Genomic DNA, 19520 nt, shown 5'->3' with positions numbered 1-19520 from the left:
CATCAGGGTTAGTTCTAAAATGAGATAAAAAGCCATCCCAGTATACCTAGCTAAATTTTATGTATTACTTTTCAGTCATTCTAGAATGGGGTGCGACGACTGGTTGGCAATTATAAGCTGGTACCTACCAACAAAGAAAAGTTAAGAACTACTACCCCAAACCGCCTAGAAGTTTCATTCTCTTCCGTGTTAATTATTTCACATTTCACCATAAAAATAGAAAGACGTTTTTACTATGTACTACGTAGATTGGAAAAAACAACTTATCTTGTAAGATTTTTAGAAATAATTAAATAGAATCACTTTTTTGTTGAACACGGTTATCCAGAGTTTCAAGAATGGCTAGTAGTTGTGGAGCTTTCCATGAAGAAGCGCTAAGAAGACAAAGAGTTGTTGACAGGAAACGAGTAGCTCTTGCTCGGTTGGCTATGTTGAAGGTAAGGAATTTACAACATTGTCATATCCCGAACAAAAGTAATTAATTTCAACCGGAACAACTTGTAAACGTAGGCTATGAGCAGACTTTATTGCATCGCAAAACGATTTGAAGTTTAAAGGGATCAGACCAATGACATTGCCTCGTGGAATGTCGTTCAAGAGATAATGGGCGGATTGTGTTTCATTATGACGTCACTCATTGTTTGTGTGTAACCGAATAGTGTCGCTGGGCGTGACACGAAATGGGCCATTGTGGTTGGAGATGTGAAGCTTGTTTATACATTTTTATTGGCACACTTTTGACCTCACAAGACAAATTGTCAGCGGGGTGTCTGCAAGATGGCCATTGGCCACACAAGGTATTGTCGGGATACAGCATTTTATAACTTGTAAAATAAGGGCATAAAACGCGATTTCACAAGTAGGCCTATGTTGGACGAAGGTGTTTGAAACAAAGTTTCCTTTTGCCTTAAAATTGCTTTGTTTTGATAAATCTTGGGTAGAGAGTTTGCTTTGTTGAATCGTAGACAGACAAAACAAAGTAACCTTATCGGGTTTAACATGATGTATCACACACAAAATACGTCATAGCCTAATTTGCAATATAGGCTACCTAAAATGAAAATTATAAGATAAATCTGACTATGCACTATAACGACACTCCGAACTGAAAAGGACAAACTCAACAAGTGATACAAGAATGATTACAAATAAACAACACGGCGGGAAACAAATCACATCAGGTGTAGGCTATAATACAAGCATGTGATCTGTTTCTCACCGTGTTATTTACTCGTAATCATTCTTGTATCACTTGTTGACTTTGTCCTTTTCAATATTGCAAATTTGTAATTCCTGATGAGGACACAAGTACAGTAGGCTACGTGTCGAAAACGTTTGAGTTTATTTTAATTATGTTGTATTTTTTGTGTAATACATTATGTTAAACCCATATTATATTTTTGTATAACACATTACATTATGTTAAACCCCATAAAGTTACTTTTTTTTGTCTGTCTATGTTTTTGTTTCGTCTACAATCATCATCTGTTTTCACAATAATAGAACGTGGTCGAGTTGTAGGCTACGTTGTTGGTAGCATTCTGCATAAAAGCCAGATGTCGGTCCAGACAACAAAATTTCGCATGATAGTCTAAGCTTGTGTTTGTTCATTAGTCATTCCATCTACTTTTAGTGCAGTCCTCAAAATGTGTTGCTCAAAAGCACACCTTGAGGTATGAACCAGCGTTTCGTGGTCTTGCCGTTTCTCAAGTCGGACGCTTTGTCGCTTATCAAATTGAGCCACTACGCGTCATGACTGGTTACAAAGTTTTACAATCGACTACAAGTTTCACCCGATGCAAATATAATAATCTTTCGCATGCTTTGCTCTGAGCACTTTTACAACCTTCTTGCGTTTCATTAAAAAAATAAAACATTTACGTTTGAAAGGAGGAGGAAGAACAGAATGCCGCGGAAAAAGCAAAGTTTGATGAAATCGCGAGGCAACAGCGACATGAAGATAAGATGAGAGAACTTCAAGAGCATCTGAAAGCCGTGAAAGGGGGAGCCAACAGGTTTGAGAAACCAAATCCTAGCAACTCTGTTGTGATAATTACAGTATCGCAGTCGAAAAAAAGATGTTAACATTGGTCACTACAGCTTTTCGCGATGAAATGGCGAATAGAACAAGACTCTCTATGTCCAGTCATGTGATGTGATCCTGGTTCGACTGCAAGTTTAAGCTGGTTGTTGATAAAACACACATCTCTACCTAGGGTTGATTAGCTCTTCCTTTTGGCACGGTTTTCAATCTTTGGACTCTGTTTTTGATCATCAACAACTTTGGTTTTTCATCATCAACAGCAGTGCCTCGCCGACTTTGAATTTACAATCATTGCCAGAGAAAACGACGCGGTACAATTACGCTTCAAAGAGGCCATGTTCATAAGTAGACAGAGTCCAAAGATCAACATTCAACAACCGTGCCGAATGGGAAGAACTACGTCACCTAATCTATTAATCCAGTGATTTAACAAAGTTTCACAACATTAACGCCTAACAACACAGAAACTCAACAGCCAGCAGCCTCAAGCTAAACCAAAGAGCCACTTTAACTCTTTCGTGACCACGGACGTATACACACGTCTTGAGGTTTTTGCCATATGACCAAGGACGTATCCATACGTCCAAAGGTTAAAAGGTGTTTCAAGCAAAAAAAACGTAAATGATGGCAGATCCATCCATAATCTTTACCTGTCCGTATTCATTCTGCTGTATCTCCTAAAGCATTGCGCGCAGAAACGAAGTAAAATTTTTCTCATGTGCAAAATTGTTTTGGCATTCGATTAAACTACATATATTTTCATATTATTGTATCATGCTTGGGTAGTAAAGATTATAATGAAGTATATTTTTCTGCCAATTTTTAATTTTTTTAGAAATTAGAAAAAATGCCGTTTGGCAAGTTGCTAATTGTACATTGAATGTTTAAAATTTTATTGCAAAGCTTTGCATCTTTGGGTAGCTGAAGATGTATGCTTTCATTTAATGTCAAGATTGTGCGTCTATGTCGATCACACGAGATATTATTACGGCGTAAACACAACAGGTTTTTGTGAAAAATGTCTGGTTATTTAGATTAAACGTCGTGAACTCGGTGGTTGCGAAAGAGTTAAAGAACCACTCACTGACTTTAACACCATTTGTCATAGCACATGACTAGGGAACTGTGTTCCGAAAGCTAGTGCAATCTCCAATTACCACAGCGAACTCGCAGCATCAGGCTAAAACAGGTCGTTAGTATCTGCATTTCGAAGTAGCTTATAGCCTAATTATAAAGAAAGACTTTTTTTTATCGTTGCTTTAAGAAAATGATTTAACCACCATATTAGTTTGAAGAGTCCAAAACCAAAATCTCCAACAGGGAAATTTTCCAATTGTGGTTTTCAGCCACACACGCAAACAGATGCGAATTGCTGAAGTATAAAATGCCAATATTGACAAAAGATTTATAAAATAGCATTTTTTGAAGTTATCCTGATAGCCTACTTGCAGAGGATTTGAACCACCAACGTAGAGCAGATGACAATTTGAAATGACGGGTTGTTGGTTGAAATTTATGTTTTTATTTCAGCTCCAAGAGAAAAAATGAAATTCCCAATGAAGTCATGAAAACAATAAAAGCGAAAGACAAAATTTTACGAAATAATAATTTGGTGCTTGGACATCCAAAAGCATTGTGGGAGGCAAGATAAAGATTCCGAACTTATTTAATTTAATGCTCACGTTTTTTCGCTCCTCCTATTCTAAAACTCTGCTATGTTTGGCATATAAGCACTGTTTTTCGCTGTGACGATCGGAAATAAAAACATAGTAAACTGACTTCCCAGTTGGTATTTCTTGCAATGCGACCATAGAATTCTTCATTGGGAAGCTACCGTCGCTGTAACCAGTGCAGGATTAAGGTGGATGCTATTGATGCTGCAGCATTAGGCCCATTCCTGAAATAGGCCCAGACGAAAACAGACGTGAATTTTCCGGACGCTGAACAGTTTTCCTTTGCTTAATTAACCCACAAATAATTCTTATTATGAAATTTGTAGTCCGACTTTCGCACGCCTAGGCACAGTGTTACGCCTAGGCACGTAAGATAAAGCAAGATTTTGGCATAGACTACTTATTTAAGATGAAAAATTATAACACTTTTCGAGCTGTTTCAGGGCCCTTCATTACTTCAGCCGCAGATAAGATGCACGGCTTTATTAACTCTTCCCCAATCGTGTATGCTTTTTTTGGTTTTAACTATTCGTAGAGAAACTAGATAGGATTCATGAAGAAAGGATTTTTCGGTAGTCGTCATCTTTTCATTTGCTTTTTTTAATCGTTTATATCAGAGAATATTCGTCCAAAATATTCAAGTGGCTTGCCTTCAGATTGTTGTGCTTTGAATGAAAGTGACGAACAACTTTAGAAGGTTTCATAACGTCATTTGGCAGAATTTGGGAGCACACCAAACATTAGGGCCGTGACGATTGTTCACTACCCGGAACTATTGTAAAACCAAGCTCCAAGTATTTTTATTGTATTGCCTGACAAATTCCCCTTTTCGTTTCTTACTTCCCTCTGTGACACTCAACTTATCTGCATATGCCCTTTTCGTAGTTTACATTTGCACCTACTGATACTTGGTTCATTTCCATTTTGAGAATTATTTGTTTCAGAAGTCTTAGTTTTTTCCTTCTTGTTAAAATACACTTGTTGGTTCGTTGATTCCATATTAATCCTTCTGTAGTTTAACAGGACAAGCTATTGCAGCATCTGAAAAGTGAAGAATGACCTTGTATTACAAAACTTTTTGAAAGCTAGACGCAGTTTATGACGAAACAATCATAAACGGCACAAAATCTAGGTCATCGGAAGGTTAACCTTTATTATTAAACAGTTCTGCTGTATCAACGAAGGAGAGATAGGCTATGCCAGTTTTAGCCTGCTGCTGTGAATCGGCCAAGCGTAAAATGAGTTTTACAGGAAGTATCAACTTTGCAATGCTTATGATTCCAGATTAAAATTAGCTTGGCAGAAAGTAAGATACGGTACTTCGCGGACCGGCGGTTGAGAACCACTGAGTTAGGCTAAGCCTTAGGAATAGATTAGGTTAAGGCAGTAAGATTAGTACTCATTATGGTTGGGAAAAGAGTTAGCAATCATTATTGTTGAGTTCAATGTTGTTTCATTGCCGGTTCACAAGCTAACACCGTGCAAACAACTGCCGGTTCACAACAAAAAATGATGGAAACCAGTGTCAGTTTATAACAAAAAATGATGGAAAGCATTGGGGTTCACTTGGACGCTAGCGACTGCCTTAATTCTAAGACAATTGCTAATGTTTTTTTTTTGCACTGTGACGTAGGCTAAATATACGGCGTTGTGTTTATTGTAACGGAAGATTTCAAGTTAATGCGATAAATTTTACGGTTCCACAATTTACAAATTTAGCTGCGTTTTGTGCACGCTTGCTATGGCGTCTCAACTCAGTGGATGGGATAAAGCGAAAAAGAAAAGGAAAGAAGCAGCAGAACAAGAAAAGCTTCTGGCGAAAATTCCAAAACTGAGTTCATACTTTGGAATGCGAGCAGCTTCGTCTCAATTGCCTGCGTCGGATGCGATTGCGAATTCGAGCGCTCCTGAAGACCAGGCCAAGCAAGATGAACCTGATGAGGAAAGAGAGGATAAAGAGCGGGAAAGTTCAGCGGAGAGAGCAGAGGTGAAAGGAGACGCTATCACTGGCGAAGCACTGGCGCAAACGCTGGAGGATATCACCAATGATTTAGGACAGTGGGGTAAAATCAACGCTGACACTCGAGAATATTGGGCCAAGAAAGGTTCAAAACACTGCCAACACACTGAATCGATGTTTGAAGAGAGCGCCAGACAATACCTAGGTGAATCATTCCAACGTCGATGCACTAAGACCTTCTTCGTGCGTACGCATCCGCTCAATGGTGAAAAATCCTATAGACAATGGTTGTGCTACTCGCCTTCGACCGGGAAGGTGTTCTGCTTTGCATGCAAGTTGTTCGGTGGTAATGCTGTTCAAGCAACCAAGTTCGTATCCGGCGGTTTCGACAATTGGAGGTCAGGCGAATCCAGAATAAAAATGCATGAAAGCAGCGATGGTCATCGCAAGGCTATGTTGTCTTTTGCGAGCCGACAGAGGGAGGCCGGTCGTGTTGACTACCTAGCCGCTAAACAGGTCGGGGAAGAGCGGTGTTACTGGCGCCAGATTGTAAAGCGGCTCATCGACGTTCTGATATTCCTAGCTAAGCGTGGCCTTGCTATAAGGGGCGCGGATGAGATCATAGGTTCCCCTCATAATGGTAACTACCTTGGCATCATTGAGTTGTTGGCGGAGTACGATACTCTGCTGGCTAGCCATATTAGAAAATATGCGAACCGCGGGAAAGGTCACATTTCTTATTTGTCATCCACAATTTGCGAGGAGCTGGTGCAGCTCATGGGACAAAAGGTGCAGGACACCATCCTGAAAGAAGCCAAGAAGGCGAAGTATTTCTCTGTCTCGATTGACTCTACACCTGACGTATCACACCTCGACCAGCTAACGATTGTTATTCGATATGTTCTGCCGTTGGGTCCAGTTGAACGGTTCCTGACATTCTTGCCTATGATGAGACACACCGCTACGCACATGGCTAGCATACTTCTGAACTTTCTGAAGGAAAATGGCTTGGATGTTACTAACTGCAGAGGCCAGTCGTATGACAATGCGTCAAACATGTCAGGACGGTACAACGGTGTCCAGGCAATTGTGAAGCGAGAATGTAAATATGCTGCTTTTATTCCATGCTGCAACCACAGTTTAAACCTGGTAGGAGACCAGGCTGTTAATAGCTGCGCTGGCTGTACCAGGTTTTTTCATTTTGTCAATGGACTATACGTTTTCCTGTCTGAATCGACATATCGCTGGCAGAAACTGAAGAATCGCTGCACATTAACGCTCAAAGGTTTGTCTGGAACCCGATGGTGTGAACGTGCAGATGCTGTCAAAGCGCTAGTAGAAGGGTGGAAGAGCATTCAAGAAGTCCTGGATGAGCTTGCGGCAGATAAGGAGCAGAAGGCCGATACGAGAAACCAGGCCGACGGATTTTCGCGCAGGATGGACGAACTTGAGACAGCAGTTATGGCGACTGCCTGGAACGATATCCTATGCCGTCTCAACAGTACGAGCATTAGCCTCCAAGACCCTACAGTCAGTCTGAATACGGCAACTAGTTTATTGGCATCACTGGTCGACACGATTCAATTTGCACGGGACAGATTTGACGTGTATGAGCAGATGGCGATCGAAAAGGTTCCTCACGGCGAATACAAGGCTGAAGAACGTCGAGGCCGTAAGCGAAAGCGAATGCCTGATGAAGGAGCTGCAAACGAAGAAAACCTCACCCCTAGGGAAACATTCAAAACCCATCTATATCTGGTCATGATCGACAGACTGTTAGCTGAACTGGAAAAGCGAATGAAGGCGTATGAGGATATATCTACAACATTCGGATTTCTTTCGGAGCTAACGTCATTGAGCATAAAGCAGATCGAGAATAAAGCTCAAAATCTCGTTTCCTCGTATCCAGATGACTTGGAAGACACGCTGGTGGCTGAGCTCATACAGTTTGCTGCATTTATGCGCACCCAGAAATCGGTGAGTGTGAACGAGTCAGCAGAGCTTACCATGTACAAGCTTTTGTCGTCGTTGAACCTTTCTCAAACATTTCCAAACGTCGAGATTGCTTTGCGCATCTATCTGTGCTTGATGGTGTCTAATGCCTCCGGCGAGCGGAGCTTCTCAAAACTGGGAATAGTCAAAGGAGAGCTGCGGTCCTCGATGAGGGAGGAAAGGCTAAACATGCTGGCGCTTATGAGCATTGAACATGAGGTGCTGAGCAGCCTTGACTGCACTGACATGATCGAAGATTTCGCGCTTGCTAAGGCTCGAAAAACAGTAGTATAAGTAAGCAGCACTAGCGCAGCATTGACAATATGCCAACGTTAAGTTGATCTGGATTAGCCTTTTCTTCATTAACTCCGCTTTTCAGTCAATATTGGTATTGAATTGTGTTGGTGTTACATAGCCTGATGTTACTCTCGAGTTTTTACGATAACACGTCGTTATTATTGTTCATGTTCATTAAAATTTGGCTGACTGCGTCGAAAGCAATAAAGGCTCTTTGGTCGGTCTGATTACGCGTGTACGGTGGAGTCAGAGTGTCGAATGCATATGTACCAATGCCTAGAAAAAATAGGCCTGTTTTTGCGCTGCAGCATCAGGCCCAGTTTCGTCTTAATCCGGCCCTGGCTGTAACCAAGTCCACGTTGAGATTCCACGCGCTATGTCTGACAGTCAAACTAAAAGCAAACATGAGGATCAATGTAAAACAAACCGATCTTCCAACCTTAGAATATTGTGAGCCTAATATATTTTCCATTAATCTTCCCCTAACTTGCTTTACCTGATTTTCAGCTTGGTAAGGTTATGCCTTTCCTTGATACTAGCTCAGTTGTTTTAGCGCTGGTTCGACTTTTGAGCAACGCAGTGCAAGGACAGGCACCTAGTGGGTGGATTAATTCAGATCACAAGAGAAAAATTCACTGTGTCAATTTCGGTTATTGTATTTTGTGCGATTAAGTGGACTGGAAGGCAAGGAAGCCAATCTTCAGGCATGCCTTTAAGTGTCCTACCAAAGACTCAACCACATGCTCTTGAGTGGTGTCGAACCGGCGCCCTTTTAATTGCCGTTCCAGAGCTCTCACCACTCGGCTATGCAGCCGATTTCCGATTGTTGTAATAAGTTACTGTATTATTGAATTTTGTGCGTTACATTCACAAATTGAATCTGCCTCGTTCGCTCAGTGATTTAACGCCTGACTCAAGATCAAGCGGCGCTCATTCGACTCTCGGGGTGCGTGCGCTTGAAAAACGCACATTTCAACAACAATCGGAAACTTCACTCTGTCAACCTCGCTGACCAGCCTGCGTTAGTGGCAGTGCTTCCACTTTTACAAAGCTAGATTACCACTTGTATTACCACATTTGTCCTCAGATTACCACATTTTTTGCTGTGATTTTCTTCCCGATTTTAACCGTATTTCGACTTACTTTTACATTAACAAAGTGGCTACTTTTACCCACTTGTTGCCATGGTTACAATCAGGTGTTGCCAGAGTTAGGATTAAAGTTAGGAAGGGTTAAGGTAAGGGTTAGACTTAGGAATAAGGTTAGGGTTTTGATCTTGATCCGAAACTAAAAAAAAAATTTCAAAATGCAAGTTTTTGTTTTCATCAGCTTGTAGGGACCCGAATGAATTTCCATCGTTTTTAGCTTTCTACAAACTTTTCCTAAATTAGGACAGAATTCCTTATCTGGCAACGCTATTATTTGGCTATATTTACACTATATAGTGCAAAATAAGGTCTAAAACAACTACTCAGTTTATTAACAGTACCGTACCGGTTACTAATAGTTATTAAAACGTCTGAAATAAGTACCGTAAGCAAAGTAGGCTACTGTACTTGACACCGCAGCTAGAATCTGAAAGTCATCTTGACTATGAATATGGTCACCCTGCGTTCAAAGTCAAAAGTCAGGACGCATTCCAAAATCATGCCGAAAACAGCGGAACATGCTAGTCGCATGCTATTATAAGTAGTTTTTTTGCATATCTGTTCGATTTCGGAAGACAACTATTTAAATGCTCTTATTTATTGATAATACCAGTATTTTATGTCAAATTTTCAAAATTTATAATTTCCACATTTTGGCAACATTTCCACACAAAATCTCCATATTACCACTAAATTACCACAAACTTTTCGTTACCACATTTTTACCACAAGCATGATGAAAATTCCACAATTGTGGTAATTACCACAAAAGTGGAAGCGCTGGTTAGTGGTTCAAAATCTCTACAAGTATGCGAAACTCCAGAATTAAGCTCTCAAAGAAACTTTCTCAGTCCGAGGACAAAGATTCAATCAATCGTAGCAAAGTGCTTAATAACGAATCAAAATGAGTTAAAACAATGAATTAAATGAACACTTGATGTTACACTCGTAGCTTCTTGATTTGATACAAAGTTTATTAAGACTTTATATGAACGGGACATTGTGACGTCACTGTCGGCTACGACGTGTAGTTTCCGATAGACCAGAGGCAGGGGCGCCGGAAGCGGGGGGGCGAATGCCCCCCTGCCCTCAATTTTTCTGCAGATGGAGGGGCAGGGGGGGCAATGGTGCCCTTTTAAAGTCATGTAAGCTACTGCACATTTTGCAATATAACAAATTCTGCTATTCGCTTTTAGCCTAATTATAATCTTTCATTTTTGCCTCAAAATAATATTTACGGCACAAAATTTTGCAACACAGTACAGGCCTTAAAACTCGTTTTATTTTTCGGCAGCCATCGTGGCCTACCGGGAGATCCTTCTCGGGGGCCAAATCTGCGTGCTTTGAGGCCAAAATACAAATAACGATAGCACAAGTAAATAGAATTAAACTTGCAACAATGCTAAAATGATCACGTAGCGTTGTTGAAGTCTTGGCCTGGGCGATGTCCTACAATAGAATCGTTGCACCACGCAATACTGCTTTATCGGGATTGTAATCCAGTAGGCTACTATTCAAACGACACTCGCACGAGTGCCTGCAATGTGGCTAATTTTAAAGAAGTTCGCCACTCCCCTAGAATTATTTTTAGCAACGAAAAACAATTAACGTTCGACATGACTGTGTTGACGATGACGGTAAGGTAGGCTAATAAGTATTTCAATGATGTGAAGGACATTACTAAAAGAAGCATAATTTTTGCAAAATATGATCAAAAAATGTTTTCCCCTCGGATGTCAACTAACTTAGTTCTCCTTTTTAACAACTGTTCAATGTCCGACAACATCGAATCGACATAAAAACAATACTGCCAGCCGATGTAAATTAGCACTTCGGATTAACACTTTGTTAAAATAAACGTCGGGAATTACAAATAAGACTTACAACGCTGGCGATCGCAGATGGATATATTCCATCAATAACAAATATTCCCGCACAATGCAACAGTGGCGATTAGGCTATGACGCGCTGACCTAATTTTGCGTCACTCTTTGATACTACATGTTTTCGACAGTTAATCCACAATCATTCTATTGCGAAATTAAATAATTGTCTAGAAGAGACCGGCGGCCAAACTTGGCCGAGTGAGGAGGTAGCACCGGCGGTCATTCAAGCACTACTTAGCGGCCATGGCCGCAGGCTGTTTTAAGGCTTGACAGTAGGTTACAATAACATCATTATAACATAACATGGTGCCCTTCTTTGTATACCGCATTATCATTATTGCTATATTTTATCTTAAAACTTAAAAAAAAATTGGCCTTTTAGTAAACAAAAGTGCCCTTTTTTCGTAATCTTGCCCCCCCAGTCACAAATCGTTCCGGCGCCCCTGACCAGAGGTCACCAAACTACGGCCCGCGGGCCGGAACCGGCCAGCGAACTGATTTCATCCGGCCCGCCACGTGCTGCAGAAATAACAGCTGCACTACAACTGTTAAGGAAAAAGTTACCAAAATATTTGTAAAGGACTCACGTTGCTGTTGAGCTACACGCAACCTGCTAATGATTTTTCCACATTGTTTATTCTTATGACATCACAAACTTTGTTGTTCAAAACACCAATGTTTCATCAGTGTAGACTAATTTTTTTTCAAGAGCACGATACCCTGTAGTGTGTCACAGCAGGGGATAACTTTTCCAGCAACCTTTCGATGTTCATCACAACTTTGCTATTCCACCGCTGACTTTGCTATTTATTGTGCTCAATTCAAGTCAATGGAGATTCTAAACAGTTGTATATCTTTTCGCGATTTGCATCCGGCCCGCAGCTGTTAATTTCGCAGCAATCCGGCCCTCAGAGAAAAAAGTTTGGTGACCCCTGCGATAGACTATCAAATTATCTGCACGGAGAAGATTATTCAGTTTCATTCAAACCCAGAATTATCCACAAAACAAGACCAAGCGAATCCGTAACTATCCACATGGTTGTTGCAGTTGCAAATTCACATACCCTTTATTCCGTCATCGTCCATGAAACAATATGGAATTGTTACGTCACCCGTTAGTTGTTTTTATCATGCAAAATAAATTAAAATCTTATTTACAAAAATTATAAAGTAAAAGTGTTAAAAAGAAATTTCAACAATTGATAATTTATTCCAAATGTCAATGTCAACGGGCATTCCATTGCTCTTGTCCGCAGCGTGACGTAAATGATGACGTCACACCGATCTGTAAGTCCTTGCCTTGACAAACGCATGATCCATCAAACCACGTTGAGAGTACTGTCCAAAACCATTTCAAGAAACTGAAACAAAATGTTGCAATCAATGATGGTTGCACACCGGCGTGTTGGTGAGACAGTAGACGTGAGTTCGAGTACGGTACTGGCCAAGTCGGGCCAAAGACCTTGTCAAAGCTTACGGTTCTTGTTTATCAAAAGTTACGGTTGGAAATCTGCACAGTTGCGCTGGCATATCCATGACAAATTGAGTGGTGTAGTGAGTGGTATAGCTTTGAAGTCTGCTCCTAATATAAACAGGAAGCGAAATAAATCAACATTTTGTTTGTAATAAAAACATTACAAATGTATGTGACAATCTGGGAGAGATCTCTGGGTCAACAATCCAGAAGCTTCCGTCTAAAAAACGTAACATTCTATTGTTTATATATATATTTTATAACGGGTTTGTAAAATATGTAATTAATATTTTAAATTAAGTTTATAATATGCTTCATAGTTCAATTTATTGTCAAAGAACCTGCAAGCAAAGTCAAATTTAGGTTAAAACCTTCTCCATAATGGCTCGCAAACTATTCGGATCTTGAAACTTCACACTTATTTTGTAGAGATAGTACCAAAAAGCAAAGTGCAGACCTCCACCAATGTGCAGTATCGAACCAACGAACATCGACTCCAATGGAAGCACTTCAACGAATGTACGTATTGTAAATGCTCAAGCACAAAAGCACTGTTGTCGCTATACATCAGAGCACCCGTCGGTTAGCCACCGCCTGGTGTGATTGTCAATGGAGACTGGACCTTCCATACCATGAGGTGGACTATACACTACAGCGGGCAGTCCTTGATTATGTGGCTGTCGTCTGCATTCACCACACTCACAGTCAGCACTCTCTGCCAAGCCCCAAGTTAACACGGTCAATGTACCTGCTCGTAGTGGAGTTGGATGAATCCATTTTGATTAGTATCTTTTGCACGGAACTTATCCGTCAATATTCGGAGCATGACACAAACTTGTATGAAGTCATCGAAGTCAATTGAATTTGCAGAGGACTTGTCGAATACCCGCACAATAAGACGGCAAAAGTCAATTGACCTGAGGTTTAAAAATACTTTGCTTCAAGCCTTCAACACTGGAAAAGTAGACACAAGCTTTTTGATAAAATAATTCCAGGATTGGAATTGAAAACACAAATAAGAAGTCGAAGGATTTAAAAGCCACAACTACAACCTTATTCGTGAAGAAACCTCCATGATTCGAGCGACTGCCTCGGTACAAATAGGGTTAAATTTTTACAAATGCAGTATCACTGAGAATTGATTGAGCAAATCTTAGATATTCAAAGCTCAACCGAAGATCAAAACTATTTTATTTGTTTGCTAAGTAAAACACAAGTGGCGCTAAAGAGAAACGTCGTCCGACGCAATCTGCTGTGCAACAATGTTTAAAATTGTTGAAATGTTCTGTAACAAAACATTCAAGAATGGCAGACATATTCACAGTATAATAATTGATGAGAATTGGCTTATCAATCGATGATCAATTGATCAGCACAGCTTGAATGAACGGTTATCCCTGCAACGTCTCAGCTAATATTTTTCGTGGGCTTTACATAGCGAAGTTCTCGAAAGACGCACGATCCAACTCAAACATAGGACAAAATCCTATTTTATAGTCAAGATATTTTACCGGAATAGCAAAAAAATCTAATCAGGATTACTATCAAACGTCTTCAGCTAACAAACTCGATCTTTTCACATTGATTACACGTCTGGAGACATTGTATCAGTGTAAAAAAGGAAAACTAGCACCACCATAGAACGCAAACATCACCAAAAGCTAGTGACACCATCAAAGACACGCAAGTCAATTCAACGTATTCTTTCCATGGAAGCAATTGAACAGTTTGACACAAGAATGATGGACATGTTAGAACAGAGACTTGATTTGCTTATTGTTTCCCATTTTTCAAAGCATTTCATTTTGACAAATAAAGATAATTCCATATCAAAAAAGTTATATACTGCATAAAACAAACTTAATTTTCCCCCATAGTTGCAAGCTTGCATGTTAGTCAGTTTATATCCAATGAGGAAATTTTGAAAGTAGCGATGATTAGTGCCAACAACCAACCTCTGTGACTAAACTTAGAGCGAAAGCTTTGTGTTATCAATGGCTTCTTGCCAGATCATGATCGGGCACAAGCTCCACAAACAGAAAAATCTGTCAATGTAAAATTGACAGATTTTGCTCTGGGTCATACTTAGTTATTAAATGTATTACTCACAAAGTGTAGCCGAATGTTTGGAATGCTCTGTGGAGTTCACCTTGGTCTATATTGCCCGACCTGTCCGTGTCAAAGGAATCAAAGCATTTCCTCCACTGCTGAATGTAGTCCCATAAGGCAGCAAACTCATTTAAGTTTATTGTTCCATCTCTGCAAAAGTATGAAACTTAACACATGAATGGGTGTTTAGGAACAAATTCAGATAAAACAATTCCTGTGCAGGGTTTTTTTTTTCCGGCGACCAAGCATGGCCTGCCAAAGCCTTTTCCCAGCGACCAAATTATGGCGCTTGGCAGGCAAAATAAAAAAAATCGTTAGAAATAAGAAAATTTTATAAGAAATAGCCTAGTGAATGGAAATGCAGGAATAGGTCAGTCTAAGAAAACGTTAAGTGAAACAATAAAAATCGACAGTAAGAAAGGGCTAAAGTTTTACCATATATAAATGGGAGCAATGGCAGAGAAAAATGGAAACGTGTCTGCAAAAAACTGAATGACCTTGGCAATATGCCAAACAATTCAATATTTTAAACAACCTATAAAATCTACGAGAAAGCAAATACCTCCACATTGTCATCAGGCAAGTACTAAGTTCAGAGACTGAACATGCTACAAATGTCACCATCAGAAACAATTAACGAAAACTGACTTGTTTCTGTCAAACATCCCAATCATGAGCCGACAAGTTTCAGGATTAAATTGTTTCATTTTGTTGTTCATCAGTGCTCTGCGTAGCTCCATTGCTGTAATCTTTCCTGATCGATCCTGGTCAACTGACTAGGACAGAAAACAAAACTTGTCAAGCGAGTTACCTTACAAAGCAAGAAGTGTTAGCATGAACGATTTTTTGTCACAAAAAAATCAAACAAAAATTATAAAAGTTTGTAATAAAAAAATCTTTCATGTTTTCATGATAAATTGTATGTGGAAATGTTCAAACAGATATTAGGTTATCAAATAGACTATTTGCTGGACAATCGTCAAAACAGGAGTCAAGGGTGAATCAATATTGAAATTTTAAGTTCGGTCTTTACAAGTAGATAGAACTGTAAAGGAGAACCACTTGAAGAGTTGATTGACGGTACAGAACTTGAAAATTACGAGTAAAATGTTGCTCATGGTAACCTGTAGCTTTGAGCTACCACGAGCAAAATTCTACTCGCATTTCTAATTTTTAACATATTCTAATTCTACATGAACCAGAAGAGATCAGTTAATGAAATCAAATCAGTTCACAAAAAAAGCATTGTGAAATATTTATATCTGTACCACGTACCGGTACTGGGTTATTGCATGATTGTGCTTTGTAATGCATCGCTCAGTACGATTTAATAAACTACCTATTATATACTAAATAAAACAAAGCTCTTGCTTTACATCTTGGTGAGAAATATCATCACAAAGAATTAGCTAATGGCACAGAATGTTACATCTTGAATTTACTTCTAAATGTCAGATGAATATCAAATTTTCTAAGGAAAACGTAAGTTGAACACTAATTATTACTTGAAACCAGTAGAAGACGGTTGGATCAATGCCAGGCGGACATCCTGGTGGGCCTTGTTGCTGGTACATGCCACCACTAGGTGGGGGTTGTTGACCATACGAGCCCCCATATTGCTGTTGTTGCTGCATACAAAGCAAAACTAAATGACAAATTATTTCAAGAAACCAGTCAACTTCTGACTGCAATGAAGAAGAAAAAAATAACAAACTGGTATTCAATACAGAATACAACTATTTAGAGTAATTTGTTGCATTTTGAAAAATGTAAAGTTAAACCATACACACGAAAAACAACCTTTTATTTTCAACAGTTACGGCATTTCTTTATGAAAGATTGCTGACTGGCTTATAATGCAAATTGTTATGCCACAGCATAGCTTTCTCTTAATAAAGTCTACTCATTTGGTCACAGTAAAGGCAGATGGTTCTACACTGGGTATGATGATGATGCAATTGATGCATGGTTAAAAGCATCTTTTACAAACAACACAGTATTATTGAGCATGGTATACCGGATTACCGGTACCTAGGTTTACTAATATAAAACCAAAATCCAGGTAAAATGAATATCATAGCTCTGATACTTTCCAGTAGACGTTGTTCTATACAACAGAGAATAATCATATTACTTAAGCTATAAAAGAGAGCCGTTTGATATTGCAATTAGCCTACTTTGTTTTACAACAGACAATATTGTCTTCATTTTATTTATTGGCCAAAAAATCAATGGCTCTTAAGTATTATTGATAAAGTGGCTATATCTAGTGTATTGGTAACTATGATAGCAATCAAAGAGCATTGTTTTGCAGAAGGTGTTGCCACGGTTAAGGATAGGATTTTGTTATCTGCCCAAAACTTCTCAAATCAAATGTATATATCTTAAACATTTTCTCAAATTAGAGAAGAATCTCTTATCTGGCAATGCTAATGCCGTACATATAGCCACTTTCTTAAATCGTAGTCAATATAAATTAGGCCATTTCAGCTTTGAATTGATTGACTGATTGAACTTAGAACTCACCCATGCCATTGCAGACTAATACAGTTTTCAATGAAAACGCTAAAAATGTGACAGGTGATTGAAGAAGGACAAGACAATTTCTTTTGCAATAAAATCAAAACTAGCCTAACTCAAAAAAGGAATTAACTGAAAATAGCCTCCACTTTCAACCTTTCATTTCGTCCAAAAAACCAAGTTTTTAGAAACAGAAAACTCACTATCCCAACAGAGTTGCCAGACCTAAACTCAGAAAAAAAGCCAAAACAGCTTCAAAATTAAGCCAAACAAATTAAAAATCAGTCAAATATTTTCATGTGCAATTAATTTATTTCTTTGAAAAACGTTATTTAAATACACCTCGAAAGTTGAACCAGTGCTCCTTAATCTTGCCTTTTCTTTGTCTTCTACTACTTTTTTTTTGTGTCTAAAATGACAAAATTGTCATTTCTGTAGGGTGGCAATTGACTAATGACTAGTAGAGTAGACGGTATGGTTGTTTCGTTATCTCCCTGTCAGTTTAAAAACTTGTGCCACTTTTGCAGTGTATACTGTAGGCAGTGCCAGTCTTAGGGTATTTCGGGCCTTGTGCGAAATATGCTTTGCGGGTCCCGAAGACAATGATCCAATTCAGTAGCGTAGCTAGGTATTTTGAAAGAGAAAGGGGGTTTTGATGGCCGGCGGGCGAACACCCAGCGACGGGGGTCTGGGGGGCCTCCCTAAAACATTTTGAAAAATCATTTTGAATTTGGTGCATTATGAGAGCACGTCCAACAAAAATTTGGGTATGAATACTAAAGCCGCAACTGACTTCAAGGATACCGGTACTTGGTGAATCGAATTGAATTTTTTTCACTGAAATTGACAAAAATTACTGCATTTTCTGAGTAAATTGCAGCCCCTGTGCGATCGCACGGTTTGCACACCCCAAAGACCGGCACTGCTGTAGGCTATACAACTTGCATACTTTGAACATGTAGCTACCGTTCCGGTAAATAAACCATTGATTGAAAAACTGATTGAATAAACGTCGATCATAAGCTCCAAACTAGCAGTGATGGATAGTGACGGTCTGTCAACAAGGAAAGTCACTTTAACATGAAAAATTCTGCTAGATCCCGTCGGCAGCCGTGGCCGAGTGGTTAGCGCGTTGGGCTCGCAGTCGAGAGCCTGCATGTTCGACTCCAGCCACCCGCACTTGCTGTTGTTTCTCTGGGCAAGAAACTTTACGATAATTGCCTCTACCCAGTGATCGATTTCGAGTAATGGGTAGTACCAAATTTCAGTCATAAGTAGAGTAGACAACCGGAAACTGACATTGCCGTCGGCTGCAGCGTGGGTCAGGTGGACGTCGGAAGGCGTACACCGCGATGCATAGCGCTCACCGCTTTCCCGCAATGCAGGATAAAGATAAACAAACAAACAAACAAAACTGCAATAACACCGCCAACCAATCAGAACATGTTATTTAAGTAGGCTTAATTGCCATACGTTCCGGTTTAGCCGGGACAACCAGGGCCGGATTTAGCTGATGGGGGGCCCGGGGCACTTTTAGATCGGAGGGCCCCCGTACAAAAAAATTTTTTGCGCCTACGGCGCGAAAAACCATCTCTACGTCTACAGTAGCATCAGTCCAGTACTGCACAGCATTTTGCAGAAACTTTAAAGGCCAAATAGAAAAAAAATAACACAAAATCACATTTTTTCCACATAGGGGGGCCCTTCAAAAGTCGGGGGGCCCGGAGCAACTGCCCCCTCTGCCCCCCCTAAATCCGGGCCTGGGGACAACCCGGACTTTAAGGCCTTGTCCTGCTGTCCCGTCCGGTTAACCAGTTTGTCTCGGAATTTTCAATTTGAGGTTTGCAAAAAAAAATTCTTGAGTTAGCTATTTTAACAATTCCTTCTCAAGAGGATCTGCGGAAAATATTAACAAAATGTTTCAGAAGCAAATGATCAACATCGACTTCCTTTTCGATGAGCACGTTTTGGTAAAGAAATACATGTCTAAGAGTGAGAGGAAAAAATCATGGCAAAATGCAACGACATCTCTTCAACAAAAGTGGATCCAATTGTTCCAAACTTTTATCAACAAACACATAACCATTCCAAACTTTCAAAAACTTGTCGAGTTTGTGCTTTAGCCTATTGTTTGCCTGGGACATCAGCACCAGTTGAGCGAATTTTTTCATTTATGAACAATATGTGGACTGATGACAGAGACCAAATGCTACAACAGAATGTCAAAGCTTTCCTCATTTGCAAAATTAATGTTGATTTGACATGCAGTGAATTTTATGAAAATGTAAAATCGAACACTGTATTTTTGAAAAAGCTGCTTAGCACAGAAAAATATTATTAGGCCTGATTCATTTGCTCATAAATATTATTAAGTTCTTTTGTTTTTTTCGTTGATGAAATAGGCCTACATTACATAT

The 19520-nt window shown here is 39.6% G+C and overlaps 3 protein-coding genes across 3 annotated transcripts; 2 read left to right on the top strand and 1 right to left on the bottom strand.

Moving 5' to 3' along the window:
• Positions 1–252: 252 nt before the first annotated feature.
• On the top strand, positions 253–4294 carry LOC145772066 (uncharacterized). Its single transcript, XM_082583881.1, has 3 exons — positions 253–437; positions 1891–2015; positions 3575–4294. Exons 1-3 carry the CDS (start codon positions 339–341, stop codon positions 3693–3695), a joined length of 345 nt encoding a protein of 114 aa, XP_082440007.1. The 5' UTR covers positions 253–338; the 3' UTR covers positions 3696–4294.
• A 1164-nt stretch (positions 4295–5458) lies between these two features.
• LOC145771770 (zinc finger MYM-type protein 1-like) lies at positions 5459–7963 on the top strand. Its single transcript, XM_082583502.1, has one exon. It carries the CDS (start codon positions 5459–5461, stop codon positions 7961–7963), a length of 2505 nt encoding a protein of 834 aa, XP_082439628.1.
• A 1745-nt stretch (positions 7964–9708) lies between these two features.
• On the bottom strand, positions 9709–17292 carry LOC145772656 (programmed cell death protein 6-like). Its single transcript, XM_082584525.1, has 6 exons — positions 17110–17292; positions 16089–16211; positions 15232–15359; positions 14584–14733; positions 13223–13391; positions 9709–12361 (listed from the first exon to the last, which is right to left on the bottom strand). The coding sequence occupies exons 1-6, from the start codon at positions 17116–17118 to the stop codon at positions 12320–12322; spliced, it is 621 nt and encodes a 206-aa protein (XP_082440651.1). The 5' UTR covers positions 17119–17292; the 3' UTR covers positions 9709–12319.
• Between the last annotated feature and the right edge of the window lie 2228 nt (positions 17293–19520).

This window comes from Aplidium turbinatum, chromosome 6 (assembly GCF_918807975.1).
Source record: "Aplidium turbinatum chromosome 6, kaAplTurb1.1, whole genome shotgun sequence".
Lineage (NCBI taxonomy): Eukaryota > Metazoa > Chordata > Ascidiacea > Aplousobranchia > Polyclinidae > Aplidium > Aplidium turbinatum.
The sequence above is the reverse complement of the archived record's forward strand: the minus strand, read 5'-3'. Positions and strand labels throughout refer to the sequence as shown.

Excerpts from the sequence above, each read along its gene's own strand:
- LOC145772066 (XM_082583881.1), top strand. The coding sequence starts at position 339 with ATGGCTAGTAGTTGTGGAGCTTTCCATGAAGAAGCGCTAAGAAGACAA. Across the intron at positions 438-1,890 it reads CTCGGTTGGCTATGTTGAAG|GAGGAGGAAGAACAGAATGC; the intron begins GTAAGGAATTTA and ends TACGTTTGAAAG. Across the intron at positions 2,016-3,574 it reads GTGAAAGGGGGAGCCAACAG|CTCCAAGAGAAAAAATGAAA; the intron begins GTTTGAGAAACC and ends TTTTTATTTCAG.
- LOC145771770 (XM_082583502.1), top strand. The coding sequence starts at position 5,459 with ATGGCGTCTCAACTCAGTGGATGGGATAAAGCGAAAAAGAAAAGGAAA.
- LOC145772656 (XM_082584525.1), bottom strand. Across the intron at positions 15,360-16,088 it reads CCGTCTTCTACTGGTTTCAA|TCAGTTGACCAGGATCGATC; the intron begins GTAATAATTAGT and ends TTTCTGTCCTAG. Across the intron at positions 13,392-14,583 it reads CAAACATTCGGCTACACTTT|GTCAATTGACTTTTGCCGTC; the intron begins GTGAGTAATACA and ends TTTAAACCTCAG.